Source organism: Bos indicus x Bos taurus, chromosome 2, assembly GCF_003369695.1.
Source record: "Bos indicus x Bos taurus breed Angus x Brahman F1 hybrid chromosome 2, Bos_hybrid_MaternalHap_v2.0, whole genome shotgun sequence".
Classification (NCBI taxonomy): Eukaryota; Metazoa; Chordata; class Mammalia; order Artiodactyla; family Bovidae; genus Bos; species Bos indicus x Bos taurus.
In genome coordinates, this window is record NC_040077.1 from 71,635,984 (window position 1) to 71,654,451 (window position 18,468).

General features: G+C 37.4%; 1 protein-coding gene across 4 annotated transcripts in view; it reads left to right on the forward strand.

Moving 5' to 3' along the window:
- PTPN4 (protein tyrosine phosphatase, non-receptor type 4) overlaps positions 1-18,468 on the forward strand; it is a 190,748-nt gene that overhangs the window by 162,647 nt on the left and 9,633 nt on the right. For all 4 annotated transcript variants that reach the window (XM_027562478.1, XM_027562489.1, XM_027562499.1 and 1 more), the window contains 4 exons: positions 1,904-2,050; positions 6,143-6,271; positions 11,565-11,713; positions 13,255-13,390. In XM_027562478.1, the coding sequence (XP_027418279.1) occupies positions 1,904-2,050; positions 6,143-6,271; positions 11,565-11,713; positions 13,255-13,390 (561 nt within the window). The remainder of the gene's footprint in view (positions 1-1,903; positions 2,051-6,142; positions 6,272-11,564; positions 11,714-13,254; positions 13,391-18,468) is intronic.

Genomic DNA, 18,468 nt, shown 5'->3' on the forward strand with positions numbered 1-18,468 from the left:
GTATTATACATATGTCCCCTCCCTCTCGAACCTCCCTCCCATCTCTCTCCCCATCCCACCCCTCTAGGTTGATACAGAGCCCCTGTTTGAGATCCATGAGTCATACAGCAAGTTCCCATTGGCTATCTATTTTACATATGGTAATGTAAGTTTCCATGTTTCTCTCTCCATACATCTCACCCTCTTCTAATCCACTCCCCGTGTCCATAAATCTGTTCTCTATATCTCTTTCTTCAGAAATAAATTAATCGGTACCATCTTTCTAGATTTCATATATATGTGTTAGTATACGATGTTTATCTTTCTGTCTCTGACTTAATTTCACACTGTATAATAGACTGTAGGTTCATCCACTTCATTAGAACTGATTTGAATGTGATCCTTTTTATGGCTGAGTAATATTCCATTGTATATACGTACCACAGCTTCTTTATCCAGTCATCTGTCGATGGACATATAGGTTGCTTCCATGTTCTAGCTATTGTAAATAGTGCTGCAGTGAATATTGGGGTACATGTGTCTTTTTCAGTTTTGGTTTCCTCAGGGTATATGCCTAGGAGTGGGATTGCTGGGTCACATGGTGGTTTTATTCCTAGAATTTTAAGGAATATCCATACCATCTTCCACTGTGGCTGTATCAATTTACATTCCCACCAACCGTGCAAGAGGGTTCCCTTTTCTCTGCACCCTCTCCAGCATTTATTATTTGTAGACTTTTTGATAATGACTGATTACAGAATAATGACCTATAGCTTGCAAGGAACATTACTTATTACATGGTGTGTGCACTGAAGAACCTTTCAAAAATCCCCCAAATTCTGAATTCCAATGCATATATGAACCCGTGATTTCTGATAAAGGCTACATATGTGTATATGGTATTATCAAATTTTCTGATATTTCAATCTAGTAGGTAAAAAATGGTAATTTCTTACAGTTTGATTTGTATTTTTTGTGAATAATTTAAGTGCTTGTTGTTATTATTGTTCAAAGTGTTAACAACAGTATGGTGAGTGAGGTGAAAGTCAAAGTCGCTCAGTCATGTCTGACTCTTTGCGACCCCATGGATTATATACAGTCCATAAAACTTTCCAGGCCAGAAGACTAGAGTGGGTAGCCGTTCCCTTCTCCAGGGATGTTCCCAACCCAGAGATCGAATCCAAGTTTCCCACATTGGAGGCAGATTCTTTACCAGCAGAGCCACCAGGGAAGCCCAGAAATAAACACATGCACCTTTTGAATTCAGTGTTTAAAATGTAATAGGATGATAGTTTATCTTCCCCAAATAGTTACAGTCTTAACTTCTGAAAATAATGAATTTAAAATACTTGCCAATCTTTTCATGTTATATGTATATTATATATAATTATATGCATATTACATAATATACAAACACATATGTAATATGAAAAATCTAAACTAAAGCAAATGGCAGAATTTTTGCTCCTCACAAAATTTACTAATAAGCTGTTTAGAAACATTTTTTTTCTTTTCCATTTTAACTTAAAAGATATCGAATATATTCCCTGTGCTTTATAGTAGAACCTTGTTGTTTATTTTTATATATAGTGTTTGTTTCCTATAGAGAGAAATATTTTTTATTTCTATACCAAGTCCCTGCCTGTGAAACAGGATTCTCTATATAGATGCTTTTAATTTCATAAGAGTACTTTGGAAAATATTTAAATTTCTGTTTCCACTAATTGAAAGATAAGTATATATAGCTACTGCACATTGCCAAGAAACTTCTTCAAATAAAATAGTTGATAGAGATTTGTTTTACTGACTCTGCAATTTATTGAGATTAATTCAGTTATCATTTAGTAGATGATTTTCCTATATTTGATCCTAAGAAAAAGTAATAATGCAAAGCAATTTTGGTTTTGTGTCTTTTTCTTTTTAGATGGAAATTCCTTCTTCTAGAATTATAAATCAGTACATTGCTTGTCAAGGGCCATTACCACACACTTGTACAGATTTTTGGCAGATGACTTGGGAACAAGGCTCCTCCATGGTTGTGATGTTGACCACACAGGTTGAACGTGGCAGAGTAAGTCATACTTGAATCTTACACATTGCTCAGACATTTTTCAAATTACGTTACATCTATAGTTAAAATATTCATATTGATTTACTCTCTTTTGTAATCTTTAAACTTCCTTTCTTATGGTGTCATGATTAAAATCATCATGGTTAAATGCTTAAACTGCAACTAACACATACTGTGTTAAAAGAAATGTGATGTTAGCTGTTATTATTATTATTTAAATGGACTGATAATATGTTTGAATAAGTGATTTGTATTTATAATGTGTGAAGAATTCATACAACTTAGCCATGAAATAACAATATCCCATTTAAAAATGGCCAAAGGATCTAAATAGATGATTCTCCAAAGAAGACATTCAAATGACCAATAAGATCATGAAAAGATACTCAGCATCATTAGTCGCCAAGGAAATGCAAGTGAAAGCTACAGTGAGATACTACTTCATAGCTAGTTGGATAGCTAAAGTAAATATGACAGAAAATAATCAATGTTGGTAATGATGTGGAGACAGTGGAACCTACTGTCGTGCTGATGGATTTGGTAAATGATGCAACTACCTTGAAGACACCCTTCATTTCTTCAAGCGGCTAAACATTGTGACTGCAGCTCAGCAATTTCACTCATAGAAATACCCAAGAGAATTAAATACATGTCCACACAAAAACTGGTGCACAGATGTTCACAGCAGCGTTATTCTTAGTAGCCCATAGGTAGAAAGAAGCGAAATGTACCAGATAAAATATGGTGTAGTCATACAGTTGAATATTATTTAGCAATAAGAAGGTATGAAAAGTGATACATGCTGCAACATGGATAAACCTAGAAAACATTATTCTAAGTAAACAAAGCCAGTCACCAAACACTGCCGGGGTCCAGCCCCGGCTGATCAAGGATATTCGAAGGAGAGACGGCTTAAGTGACCTATTCAAATGTTAATTAGAGATATAAAGAGTAATAGAATGAGGATAGCTCAGTAGGAAAATTCAGTGGATAAAAGAAGCTGAGTAGCTTGGTTTACACGGAAAATCAATATAACCCGTGACACCAGGTTAGCTCTGACCACGGAGGCCGCAGGCGCCCTCTCGAATAGCGGAAGGTGCCCCACCTTAGACACCTTCTCTAGTGGGTCTTAGAAGCCCAGGCAAATAAATGGTCGCAGAGGATATCCACGCTCCAGATGGAGACTCTGCTGGAAGTTAAGGAGTAAAATGACATGGGGAGACCAAGCATTGGTGAGCAAGGCCCGTAGCTTTATTTTCAACAGGGGCTTTTATACCCTATGTTACACATAGAGGATAATAGGGGATGCAAAGTCAGCAGTCTTTGATCCTTATCAAAAACCAGGGTTTCTTTCCTGCAAATTTATTGTATACAAATGGTTTAGGTGATTTACATCATCTTCTGGCCAGAAGGCTTATTAACATTTTATGACTCTTGACAAGGACTTATCAACAAAGACTTATTTTCTCTAAGAGTAATTATTTTAAGGTTTGGCGCCATCTTCCGAAGATAAAATTGCATTCATATAGGGCGGATGTGTAATGGGTTTACAACAAAGGAAAGAATTTATTACCTTAAGGGTCTAAAGTTACTAACACCAAGGCCACTACTTATTTTTTCTACATACCAACTTTATTAATTAATACACATTCATGGATACAATACAGGGGATGTGGAAACTTGGCAACAAACATTGGCTCATCAATGAAATCTTTTACTAGTTTTATTCTGACAGTTTCTAACTCTCTGAGAGGCTCTAAGCTATTTGAATATCTTAAGCTTCCCATGCCTCTGGAGGCTGGGAGACTGTAAACAATCGTATGCATAGCTGTAGGAGTCCGGGTAAACTTGTCAGGCGAGTTAGAGAGCCATCTGAGGGGTTTGGATTTAAACACTCCTAATTGCCCAGGAACTTTATTAATTGGAGCTGTAAGTTAACTCTTTGACAGAGAGAGCGAGATGGTGGTGGGGGACAGCCCCAGTAAAGTCAGAGGTGAGAGCACAAAGCAATAAAGCAGGCAGACTCTGGTTTTTGGGGGGTAGATGCTCGAGAATATCCGAGGGGACTCCTGAGGCTCGAGCCGGCCTTTGCGTATGCCGAGCCTCCTTCCTCATGACCTTTGTCACGAGTGGAATGTCTCTCGCGGGCTCCCGGCAAAACACAACATATTTTATGGTTCAATTATATGTGATGTCCAAAGTAGGCCACAGGGGACAGAAAGTAGAGCAGTGGTTGCCCAGGTCTGGGATGGAAGGAGACAGGTGGCTTAGAGGAGTTGCATGGTCGTTACCAATGGATGTGGGCCTTCCTCTGGGAGTAATGAATGTGTTCTAAAAGTGATTGTGGTGAGGGTTACACAGCTCTGTGGATATTCTAAAAATGATAGAGTAGTGTGTTTTAAATGGCTGAATAGAATGTAACAGAATTGTATGTCATTAAATCTTATTTTTTTAATCCTAATTTATGAAAGTAAATGGATTGCATTTCCCATTTTAGTTGAAGAGTCTTTCTTACTATTAAATCTAAGAAATATAGCGATTAGTATACCATTTGCCACCCTCATAGTAATAATTACTTAAGGTTGGAAGCTTGTTGTAAACAAGATATTTGAAGTTTCGAAATATATCCAAACAGACTCTTATTACAAAGAGAAGAAATGACCAAAAAAAAATGTTGCTTGTTGACAGATCTCTGTGAAGGGTATATGTTCAGTTCAGTTCAGTCGCTCAGACATGTCCGACTCTTTGTGACTCCATAGACTGCAGCAGGCCAGGCCTCTTCCAACTTGCGGAGATTACTCAAACTCATGTCCATTCAGTCAGTGATGCCATCCAACCATCTCATCCTCTGTCGTTCCCTTCTCCTCCCACCTTCAGTCTTTCCCAGCATCAGGGTCTTTTCCAATGAGTCAACTCTTCGCACTAGGTGGACAAAGTATTGGAGTTTCAGCTTCAACATCAGTCCTTCCAATGAATATTCAGGACTGATTTCCTTTAGGATTGACTGGTTGGATCTCCTTGTAGTCCAAGGGACTCTCAAGAGTCTTCTCCAACACCACAGTTCAAAAGCATCATTCTTCAGCGCTCAGCTTTCTTTATAGTCCAACTCTCACATCCATACACGACTGCTTGACTAGATGGACCTTTGTTGGCAAAGTAATGTCTCTGCTTTTTAATATGCTCTCTAGGTTGGTCATAACTTTTCTCTCAAGGAGTAAGCGTCTTTTAATTTCATGGCTGCAGTCACCATCTGCAGTGATTTTGGAGCCCCGAAAAATAAAGTCTGCCACTGTTTCCGCTATTTCTCCATCTATTTGCCATGAAGTGATGGGACCGGATGCTGTGATCTTAGTTTTCTGAATGTTGAGCTTTAAACCAACTTCTTCACTTTCCTCTTTCACTTTCATCAGAGGCTCTTTAGTTCTTTTTCACTTTCTGCCATAAGGATGGTGCCATCTGCAAATCTGAGGTTATTGATAATTTCTCCCTGCAATCTTGATTCCAGCTTGCGCTTCTTCCAGCCCAGCGTTTCTCATGATGTACTCTGCATATAAGTTAAATAAGCAGGGTGACAATATACAGCCTTGACGTACTCCTTTTCCTATTTGGAACCAGTCTGTTGTTCCATGTCTAGTTCTAACTGTTGCTTCCTGACCTGCATACAGATTTCTTAAGAGGCAGGTCAGGTGGTCTGGTATTCCCATATCTTTCAGAATTTTCCACAGTTTATTGTCATCCACACAATCAAAGGTTTTGGCATAGTCAATAAAGCAGAAATAGATGTTTTTCTGGAACTCCCTTGCTTTTTCGATGATCCAGCGAATGTTGGCAATTTGATCTCTGGTTCCTCTGCCTTTTCCAAAACCAGCTTAAACATCTGGAATTTCGCGGTTCACGTATTATTGAAGCCTGGCTTGGAGAATTTTGAGCATTACTTTACTAGTGTGTGAGATGAGTGAAATTGAAGGGTATATGAGAATTCATTAAATTATTTTTGTCACATTTCTTTAAACTTGAAAGTTCTTAAAAATTAAAATATTAAAAAAATTGGAGAACCTAAATTATGTCTATTTCTAAAATTTTTGATACCAGGTTAAGTGTCACCAGTATTGGCCGGAACCCACAGGAAGTTCATCCTACGGCTGCTACCAAGTCACCTGCCACTCAGAAGAGGGGAACACTGCATATGTCTTCAGGAAGATGACACTGTTCAACCAGGAGGTAGGGGAACCGGGGGGCCTACTGATTAGAGCTGTTATGTTTAAGGTAAAGGCTTTGAAAGATGAAAATGTTTTTAATCTTGAGTCCTAGTTATTAGGAAATACAAAAAATTATTGAACTATTTGCTTCATTAGGATACACTGGAATCTTATAAAATATGTTCTCTTAGTATAATATTTCCAATTTCTGTAGCTAAGTATGAATGATCAGTAAAATAATTGAGTAAATAATACTTATTACTATTAATATTTTCCCTATTCATAAAAATCATACCAGGGTGTTAATTATACATCTCTTTCTCCAAGTAATATCAGTAAGGTATTGAAGTACATCTCCAATGGAAATGGAGATAGAAATGGAAATAACAACAGACAGCTATTAGATTATTCCCCCTTTTTAATGAGCATTCTTGCCTTGAGGACTCCATGAACAGTATGAAAAGGCAAAAAGGTATGATACTGAAAGATGAACTCACCAGGTCGGTAGGTGCCCATTATGCTACTAGAAAAGAGCAGAGAAATAGCTCCAGAAGGAATGAAGAGACTGAGCTAAAGTGATAAAAACACCCAGTTGTGGGTGCATCTGGTGGTGAAGGTAAAGTCTGATGCTATAAAGAATAATACTGCATAGAAACCTAGAATGTTAGGTCCATGAATCAAGGTAAATTAAAAGTGGACAAAGTGGTCAAACTAGAGATGGCAAGAGTGAACATCGACATCTTAGGAATCAGTGAACTAAAATGGACTGGAATGGATGAATTAAATTCAGATGACCATTATATCTACTACCGTGGGGAAGAATCCCTTAGAAGAAATGAAGTCGCTCTCATAGTCAACAAAAGAGTACAAACTGCAGTACTTGGGTGCAGTCGCAAAAGCAACAGAAGGATCTCTGTTCATTTCCAGGGCAAACCATTCAGTTTGGCAAACCATCACAGTAACCCAAGTCTGTGCCCCAACCACTAATGCCAAGGAAACTGAGGTAAAATGGTTCTATGAAGACCTACAAGACCTTGTAGAACTAACACCAAAAAAAAAGATGTCTTTTCATCATAGGGGATTGGACTGCAAAAGTAGGAAGTCAAGAGATACCTTGAGTAACAGGCAGGTTTGGCCTTGGAGTACAAAATGAATCAGGGCAAAGGCTAACAGAGTTTTGCCAAGAGAATGCACTGGTCATAGCAAACACCCTCTTCCAACAACACAAGAGATGGCTCTGCATGTGGACATCACCAGATGGTCAATACTAGAATCAGACTGATTATATTCTTTGCAACCGAAGATGGAAAAGCTCTATACAGTCAGCAAAAACAAGACCGGGAGCTGACTGTGGCTCAGATCATGAACACCTTATTGCAAATTTCAGACTTAAATTGAAGAAAGTAGGGAAATGACTGGACCATTCAAGTATGACCTAAATCAAATCCCTTATGATTATACAGTGGAAGTGACAAATAGATTCAAGGGATCAGATCTTACAGAGTTCCTGAAGAACTATGGAGCGAGGTTTGTCACATTGTACAGGAGGTGGTGATCAAAACCATCCCCAATAAGAAGAAATGCAAAAAGGCAAAGTGGTTGTCTGACGAGGCCTTACAAATAGCTGAGAAAAGAAGAGACATGAAAGGCAAAGGAGAAAAGGAAACATATACTCATCTGAATGCAGAGTTCCAAAGAATATTAAGGAGAGATAAGAAAGTCTTCCTAAGTGAACGATGCCTAGAAATAGAGGAAAACAATAGAATGAGAAAGAGTAGAGATCTCTGTAAAAAAATTATAGATACAAAGGGAACATTTCATACAAAGATGGGCACAATAAAGGACAGAAACGGTATGCTCCTAACAGAAGCAGAAGATAAGAAGATGTGACAAGGATACACAGAAGAACTATACAAAAAGATCTTAATGACCCAGATAACCACGATGGTGTGATTACTCACCTAGAGCCAGACATCTTAGAATGTGAACTCAAGTGGGCATTAGGAAGCATCACTATGAATAGAGCTAATAGTGGTGATGGAATTCCAGCTGAGCTATTTCAAATCCTAAAAGCTAATGCTGTTAAAGTGCTGCACTCAATATGCCAGCAAATTTGGGAAAGTCAGCAGTGGCTACAGGACTGGAAAAGGTCAGTTTTCATCCCAGTTCCAAAGAAGGGCAATGTCAAAGAAGGATCAAACTGCCACACGATTGCACTCATTTCATATGTTAGCAAAGTAAAGCTCAAAATTCTCCAAGCTAGCTTCAACAGTATATGAACTGAGAACTTCCAGGTGTTCAAGTTGGATTTAGAAAAGGTGGAGGAACCAGAAATCAAATTGCTAACATCTGTTGGATCATATAAAAAGCAACAGAATTCCAGAAGAACATCTACTTCTGCTTCATTGACTATCCTAAAACCTTTGACTGTGTGGGTCACAACAAACTGGAAAGTTCTTCAAGAGATGGGAATACCAGACCACCTTACCTGCCTTCTGAGAAACCTGTATGCAAGTCAAGAAGCAACAGTTAGGACTGAACATGGAACAACAGACTAGTTCAGAATTGGAAAAGGAGTATGTCAGGGCTGTGTATTGTTTTCTTGCTTATTTAACTTATATGCAGAGTACATCATGTTAAATGCCGGGCTAAGTGAAACGCAAGCTGAAATCAAGATTGCTAGGAGAAATCAATAACCTCAGATATGCAGATGACACAGATGACACCACCCTTATGGCAGAAAGTGAAGAGGAACTAAAGAGCCTCTTGATGAAGGTGAGGTAAGAGAGTGAAAACACTGGCTTAAAACTCAACATTCAAAAAACTAAGATCATGGCATCCGGTCCCATCACTTCATGGCAGATAGATGGGGAAACAGTGGAAACAGTGGCAGACTTTTTTGGGGGGGGCTCCAAAATCACTGCAGATGGTGACTGAAGCCAGAAAACTAAAAGATGCTTACTCCTTGGAAGAAAAGCTGTGACAAACCTAAACAGCGTATTAAAAAGCTGAGACATTACTTAGCCTACAAAGATCTATGTCATCAAAGTTACGATTTTTCCAGTAGTTGTGTATGGATGTGAAAGTTGGACCATAAAGAATGCTGAGGGCCAAAGACTTGATGCTTTTGAACTGTCATGTTGGAGAATACTCTTCAGAGTCCCTTGGACAGCAAGGAGATCCAACCAGTCAATCCTAAAGGAAATCAATCTTGAATATTCATTGGAAGGACTGATGCTAAAGCTGAAGCTCCAATACTTTGGTCACCTGATACAAAGAGCCAACTCATTGGAAAAAACCCTGATGCTGAGAAAGATTGAAGGCAGGTGGAGAAGGGGACAACAGAGGACTAGATGGTTGGATGGTATCCCTGAATCAATGGACATGAGTTTGAGCAAGATCTGGGATTTAGTGAAGGACAGGGAGACCTGTCGTGCTACAGTCCATGGGGTCACAAAGAGTTGGACATGACTGAGTGACTGAACATGAAATGAGTGGAGAAGATCAGTTTCACAATCTCCTCATTATTTAGGAGGGTAAGATTGTAGGCAGGACACTGTAACATCAGACAGATTGCTGCTATTGTTTAGTCAGTAAGTCATCTTCACCTCTTTTGTGACCCCATGGACTGTAGCCTGACAGGCTCCTCTGTCCATGGGATTTCTCAGACAAGGATACTGGAGTGGGTGTCTTTACAGCTTTTTAATTGTTAGTTTTCCTTACCTGCTCCCTGAGTCCCTCCATTTGGCTTCCAGATTAAAGCCAGAAGTGCAAACTGATGAATAAATGCCAGCTCAGTAACCCAACTGGAAGATGTATGTGGAGGCAGAATCTGCTTGTCTTGTCAGGCTGCCAGTGCCTACACCAGCCATGTTGGGGCTAAGGGGCTGTAGGAAGAAAGGAGTGATTGCTGGAGAAGAGCCAACATCACAGGCATCCACAGTGAAGCCTTCGGAGATGAGACCACATCTCCCCTAACTCCACTCACACACCACTCCTAACGCACCCCGTCCCTGAAAGTGACCAGAAGAGTCCAGTGAGATGGGACCTTGCTGACTAGAAAGGAAGGGAGCTAGAAGTTTTGCTAATGTATACTGCAGGAATCTGGCACTGAATAAAACTGAAGTTACAAGAAAGTACAGTTTCAAAACCTTATGGGCTGGAGATACTATCAGAATGAATTTTGGGTTTGGGCATGTGTGCTTGTTTGTATGTAGCAAAGCAAGCCAAGAAGCTGTTTTTTTCATTTTTGAGCCAAATATAATTGGGAAAATTAATTTGCTGCCATAAATACATATGTACATGGATGGATAGATGGACAAACAGATAAACACTTCCCCAAAACTTAATAAAGTATGACTTTAATTATCCTTCTTGCAGATTACTGGTACCATTAAGTTCTTTTGTTAACAATAATAGTCAAAGGTATTCTGTATTAGATGCCTTTAATTATCTGTAACATTAGTTCCCAGACTAAATTGAGGTCTCTCTGGGAATTCTTTTTTCTTAAGTACCTTTACATTCATGTTCTTTGGAAGTTCATCCAATGTAAGTGACAGTAACCAGATTTCACAGTGTTGGAATCTGACTATGAGTATATGATTCCAAACAGCTGTGATTGGGTGATTTGCAGGTCCTTGAAATGAATCAGTTGTAACGTAAGACTATCCCTTTTAGGTGTAGATGTTGTTTCATTTTTCAGTTGAAGAAAATGAGACCATGAAATACTGTCTTAACTGGCGAAATTGAGATTTGAACTAAGATGTATACATTCAATACCTTACTTTCTCCATTATACCAATGGAGAAATTGATTCCCAAAGAAGAATTAAATATTGATTTGATTTTGTGTTTTATGGTCTCCAGTTTTTAATCTGCATTTACTTTGAGATTTTATTTTCTTGGTGTCCATAATTTCACTTGTTCTTATCAGGATTAGCCCAACTTCGTTCATTAAAAAAATTTTTTTTAACCTTTTTTGCTCACCTAGTTTTTATTTTGTTTTAAACATTTCTCTGGAATCTTAATCTATTTTTGTCTGTTTACCTGATTATCATCCTAAAAATATAAATATAGAAATTTAGTTATAAGAAGAGTGATAATCCAGGTGACTGATTCTTAAATGGATACAGCTGTTTCTATAAAGTGGTTTCTTCCCTTTTCCTTAAACTTTTGAGTTTTATTGAATTTATACATTACTTTTGGGGCATAACGAAAGTAGTTTCTTTTGCTTCTAAAATTAAAATGACATGAATGTTTACATATATTTTAAGGATTATTTCTAAGTCAGTTGCATAATCTTTCATTTATACGTAGAAAAACGAGAGTCGTCCACTCACTCAAATCCAGTACATAGCCTGGCCCGACCACGGAGTCCCTGACGATTCAAGCGACTTCCTGGATTTTGTTTGCCACGTACGAAATAAGAGGGCTGGCAAGGAAGAACCTATAGTTGTTCATTGCAGGTATTTTATTTTGTGTCTTTTATGATTGAGTAACTGACTAGATTCCGTTTGAGCCACCAGGGAAGCCCGGAAGGGAGTGGCAACCCATTGCAGTATTCCTGTCTGGGAAACCCCACCAGAGAGAGGAGCCTGGTGGGCTCTGACCCCTGTGGAGTCGCAAAGAGTTGGACACTACTGAATGACGTAGTGATTAAATAGGTCATTTTTTAAAGGGAATATGTACTCTATTTTGCCCTTAAGTTGTGATTGTCACTCTGGTAAATTAGAACTCAAAGCTGCGTTCTGAAGGTAGAAAGCAAAGAATATGACTTAACATACAATTGGCAGAAACTTTATCATAAAAAGTAAAAATAATACTAGTTCTTAGAAGTTTATCTTTTTCATAGTCAAACATTTCTGAAATTGGGTTATGTCTTAAATTTAATGGTATTATAGATTTGAGAAATAACAATATTGTAAGAATTAGATTGTATCATAAGGTTTGGATTTCCCCCTCCAGCAAGGTACTCCATCCTGGCCCCTCCTAAGACCTTTGATTGGCATTTCACATCCTTGGAGTCAGTTCAGTTCAGTTCAATTCAGTTGCCCAGTCATGTCTGACTCTTTACAACCCCATGGGCTGCAGCACACCAGGCTTCCCTGTCCATCACTAACTCCCGGAGCTTACCCATACTCATCATGTCCATTGAGTCGGTGATGACTCCACCCAATACTACCTCAGGATGTGCCACTTCTAGGAGCTCCAAGTGAGCAATAGTGGACACCCTCCTTCCTTTCATATTCAGGCGCCCATCTGCCCTCAAGGGACTGAAATCAGTGACTCCAGCCTCACTGCCACAGACCCAGAGATTAGGAGCCAGGAAATATTTTCTCCTTCTCCTTGTTACTTCTGTTATTAAGTGATTTGATTCAGAGGATGTATTAAGGTATCTCTTTATCCTTATACTTTCCAGCACTTTTTAAGGGTAGACTTTCACATCCATTAAAACAGATTTTAGCCTAGTTATTTGAGAGGCAGATGACAGGAATGGTGGGCACATTCGGCTGTTGGATATCCTTAGTTCTCAGTAGCTGCAGAATGCTTCACAAAGTTGTTCTTAACCACCTCAGTGGTAAAGTTTAATGAAAATTAAATTTGGCTTTAAAAGCTAATTTTTTTAGTGTTTTAGTTGTCTTTTTTGCTTTTGTTAATGATTTATTATTGTAATTCTCTTATTTTGCATTTTAAAGCTATTATGTCACTAATCTATTTGTTAGAAGTTCAGATTTTAAAAACTGAAATGTAACACTTTTAAAGTTGTATATTTGCAACTAACAGTGGGGGAGAGGTGGTTATAAACCATTTAATCTGTATTAAGTGAAATTTTTTTTTTTTGTTTTCAAAATAGTTTCCAGTTGCTTTGCCACTTTTGTTAAAATATTAAAATCAAATTGTTCTTCTACTGTAATATGATTCAGTTCTCTAAGTTTCTGCACAAAAGGCATAAGGAGTTTAACAGAACAGTATCAGTAAGACTTTGCCCCATATTTATCCTTTTTAGTGCTGGGATTGGAAGAACTGGGGTTCTTATTACTATGGAAACAGCCATGTGTCTCATTGAATGCAATCAGCCAGTTTATCCACTAGATATTGTGAGAACAATGAGAGATCAGCGAGCCATGATGATCCAAACTCCTGTAAGTACTACATAGCTCATGTGTAAGTGTATATTCTCAACGTCATGGTTTTTTGTTATCAGTGTATGTTCCAAACTATACTTTTCTCTTTTTAATTCTCTTCCAGGAGGTAATAACTCTAGCTTAGGGATTGGCAGATACTGTCCATGAGCCAAACCTGGCCTGCCACTTGTGTTTATAAATAAAGTTTTATTGGAATCAGCCACAGCTATGTATTTACATATTATCTATGGCTGCTTTCACATTACAGTAGCAGAGCTGAAAAGTTGCAGCAGGCCACCATGTGATTGCAAAACCAAAAATGTTTGCTATCTGGTTTTTTATAGAAAATGTTTGCCGACACTACCCTCGCTTGCTAGTTTTTGACTGCTTCAACAGGTGCAGAGGAGCAACTTATCCTGTGTTACTTAGTCAAATGGAATGCTGAGAACCATAGTGTCCCTAGACTGGAGAATCTTGATAGACTGCTTTCTGTGAAACAGCTATGGGGAAATTGCCTCTCTTTTTTCCATAAGAACTTAAATTGCAACAGCAAAAATCATAGAAATTAAGCTATTAACTTACTGTTAATATTAAGTTAAGCTATTAACTTACTGTATTTTATAATGACTCTGAATTATGTTCCAAGAATCAAAAGAAGAATCGTGAAAATTTAAAGTTAAGATTATTTTTTATATTAAGCCATTGTGGAATGTTTGCATTGTTGGCGGCATTAAGGTTACTCAAGTGAACTGACGTATGTGGTCTAATAAATGCCTGCTATATTATTAGCATTTAATTATAGAGAATTTCAAACTTACACAAAAATAGACAATGTAATGTACTGAACACTGTGTTGCGTACTCAGCCCTGGCATTGGCCATCACGTTTCCTTTATATGGCTACCTACTGTCCTCATATTTGAAGCAAACCCTGGATACCATATCATTTTGTCTATATGTATTTCAGTATGTTTCTCTAAAATATAAGGAGTGTTTTTCCTTCTAAACAAAACCGTAATACCATTATCACACCAAATTATAATTAACAATAATTCTCTAATATTAGCAATAGCCAGTATTCAGATTTCCAGTTGTTTCATATTAATCATGTCTTCTCAAATTTTAGAATAGCTTTATATAATTCACGTACCATAAAATTCACCTTTATAACAAATGTGCAGTTCACTGGTTTGTAGTATATCATGGTGTTTGGCAACCATCATTGCTATCTAGTTTTAGCTCATTTTCTTCACTCCAAAAAAGGTTCCCTGTACCCATTTTTCCTAGTATCTTCCCCAGCCTTCCCCAACCTAGTCCTAGGCAACTATTAATCTACTTTCTATTTCCATCGGTTTGCCTATTCTGGACCATTCATGTGAATGGAATCCTATAATTTGATCTTTTATAATTGGCTTCTTTTAGTTAGCATAACATTAAAAGGATATACATTCTGTAGTATAATCAGTACTTCATTCCTTTTTCACTGAATAGATACATATTCTTCTGGATTGTTTCCACTTTTTCACTATTGTGAATAATGATACCATAAGCATTTGTATATATGTTTTTGTGTGGAAATGTTTTCATTTCTCTTGGGTATATACTCAGGAGAGAAATTGCTAGGTAATGTGAGGAACTGTTTAAAGCAGATGTACCATTTTGCAGTCCCCTGGCAGAATGTGAGCGTTCCATTTTCTCCACATCATTGTCATTGCTTGTCATTATCTTTTTTTTATTTTAGCCATCCTGTTAAATATAGAGTGGTATCTTATTGTGGTTTTGATTTTCATTTCTGTAATAAGTAATGATTCATGTGGTCATTTATCTGTGTATCTTTGTTCAAGAAATATCCAAGTCTTTTGCCTGTTCTGCAGTTTGGGTTTTTATCATTGAATTGTTAAGAGTTCTTTATATTTTCTAAATAAAGTCTCTTATAGATCTGTGATTTGCAAGTGTATTATACTGATCTTTCACTTTCTTGATTAATTTGAAGCACAAATTTTTAAAATTTTGATTAAGTCTAGTTTTCTTTTTAATCACGTATACTTTTGGTGTCATAGCTAAGAAATCACAGCCTAATTTAAAGTCACAAATATTTATCCCTCCCTTTTCTTCCAAGAGTTTTATAGTTTAGGTCTCACATGTCTGATACATTTTGAGTTAATATTTACATATGGTTTGAGGTAGCGTTCTAACTTGATTCTTCTCTGTATGGACCTCCAGTTGTCTCAGCCCCATTTGTTGAAAAAACTATTCTTTCCTCATGAATTGTTTCTGGGTCCCTTGTCAAAAATCAGTTGACCACAAATACAAGTGTTTATTTCTGGAGTTTCAGTTGTAGTCCGTTGATTTTTATGTCTGTTCTTATGTTAATACCACACTGTCTTGAATACTAAACATTTATAATAAATTTTGAAGTCAGGAAATCTGTATCTTGCAACTTTGTTTTTTTCAAGACTGTTTTGGCTGTTCTAGGTCCCTTGCATTTCCATATGAGCATTAGAAACAGTTTGTCCTCTCTTCAAAAAAAGCAAGATAGGGATTGCATTAAATGTATAGGTCATTTTACAGAGTGTTGCCATTTAATAATAATCCATGTTCAAAAGCGTGAACACAAAATGTCTTTCCATTTATTTATGTTTTCACTGATTTTCTTCAGCAGTATTTTGTAGTTTTCAAAGTGCAAATCTTGTACTTCTTTTTGTTAAATGTATTCTTAAGTTTTTTTTAATCTTTTTGGTCATATTGTAAGTGGACTTGTCTTCTTAATTTTGTTTTAGGATTATGCATTGCTTAAATATAGAAATAAGCTGGTTTTGAATATAGACCATGTAGCCTGCAGCCTTGCTGAAATCACTTATTAACTCAATTTTTTGTATGTGTGAAAGTAGATTCCTTAAGATTCTCTCTCTATAAAATTGTGTCATTTGCAAATATAGTTTAGTTCTTCCTTTCCAATATAGGTATGGTTTTCTTTTTATCTCATTTCATATCTTCTCTTCATCTTGCCCAAGTGCCCCAGCAAGAACCTCCAGTATAGTGTTAAGTAGAAGTGATGAAACTAGACATCCTTGTCTTGTTCCTGGCCTTAGAAGACAGCTTTCTGTTTTCTACCACTAAGTATCATGTTAGCCATAGATTTTCATTAATGCTTTTTTATCAAATTGAGAAGGTGCCCTCACACTAGTTTATTGAGTGGTCTCATGACAAAAGGGTGTTCAGTTTTGTCAAATGCTTTTTCTGTATCTGTCGAGATGATCATGTGGTTTGTGTCTTACTCTATTAATAGAGTGTATTAGATTGAATAATTTTTGAGTGTTAAACTTACCTTGCATTCCTGAGCTAAATCTTACTTAGACATGGTATATAATTCTCTTTATGTGTTGCTTGACTTGATTTGCTGGTATTTTCTTGAGGTTTTTATATCCATATCCATACATAATAGATTTATTTTTAATTGTTGTAAAATACAGAACACAAAATTTACCATCTTGACCATTTTTAAATGTACAATTCAGTAGTGTTAAGTATATTCACACTGTTGTATAACCAATCATTAAAACTTCTTCATCTTGAAAAACTAAAACTCTGTACCCATTAAACTATGACTCTCCATTTTCCTCTCTTCCGGTCCCTTGGCAGCCATCATTCTGTTTTCTGTTTCTGTGAATCAGACTGCTCTGGATATATCATATACATGGAATCGTACATATATGATTTTGCGATTGGCTTATTTCACTGAGCATAATATCCTCAAGGCTCATCCATGTTGTGTGGCAGAATTTCCTGTCTTTTTAAAGCTGAAAAATACTTCATAGTATGTGTATACCACATTTTGCTTATCCTTTTATCCATTATTGGACATTTATTTTCACCTTTTGTTGTTGTTCAGTTGCTAAGTCATGTCCAACTTGTGTGACCCCGTGGATTGCAGCACGCCAGGCTCCCCTGTCCTTCACTATCTCCCAGAATTTGCTCAAACTCATGTCTATTGAGTTAGTGATGGTACTTTTAGGTTTTGTTGACTAATGTTGCTGTGAGCATGAATGTCTCATGAGTGTGAGCATGAGTGTCTTTTAGACACTGCTTTCAATCTTTTAAGATATATACTCAGAAGTCAAATTGCTGGATCATGTCATACATAATAAGTTTTTGATTTTGTTCTTACAGTTTGTGTAAAGCCAAGATTCAAATATGGTCCACATATTTTGATTGGTCTTTGTCTCCTAAACCTCTTTTAATCTGTATCTTCTTCCTACCTCTCTCTCTCTTTTTTTTTTTTTGTGGCTGCACTGGGCCTTTGTTGCTTTTGTGCAGGCTTTCTCTATTTGTGGCGAGCTGGGGCTACTCTTTGGTGCAGCGAATGAGCTTCTCACTGCAGTGACTTCTCCTTGTTGCGGAGCACAGGCTTTAGGCGCTCTGCCTTCAGTAGTTGCAGCACGTGGGCTCTGGAGTGCAGGCTCAGTAGTTGTGGTGCACTGACTTAGTTGCTCCACATGTGAAATCTTCCTGGACCGGGGATCAAACACATGTTCTCTGCATTGACAGCAGGATTCTTATCTACTGCGCCACCAGAGAAGTCCAATCTCTCTTCTTTATCTTGCAGTTTATTTGATGAGCAAACCAGGATGTTTGTGCTGCATGTTTTCCCATAGTCTAGGTTTTGCTGGTTGCGTTCTGGTGGGAACAAGGTGGTGTTCTCTGTCTTATCTGGTAAATGAATCTGTAGCCTATAGCACCTTCGTGGTGTTATGTTCTTCCTTCGAGAGGCACATGATGTGTCTGCCTTCCTTTTGTGATGGTAGCAGCCTTGAGTGATCAGTGTCTGCATCATTTATCCATTTGGCTTGCAAAATGATGATATTCTATTATTCCTTTTTTTATTTATTAGTTGGAATACTTCTTTAAAAGAGTTGGAATACTTCTTTAAAACTTCTCATCTGCTGTTTGGTTAACTGGTGATACAGTCTGCATAGGAAAGGCAAGATAAATACTTGATGCTTTCCCTTTACTTACAAGTTTTTAATGTAATGAATTGGTTCATTGGCCTCTCCCAGTGGCGACCACTTACTTTTGTTTGTTTTGGTATTGTTTTGA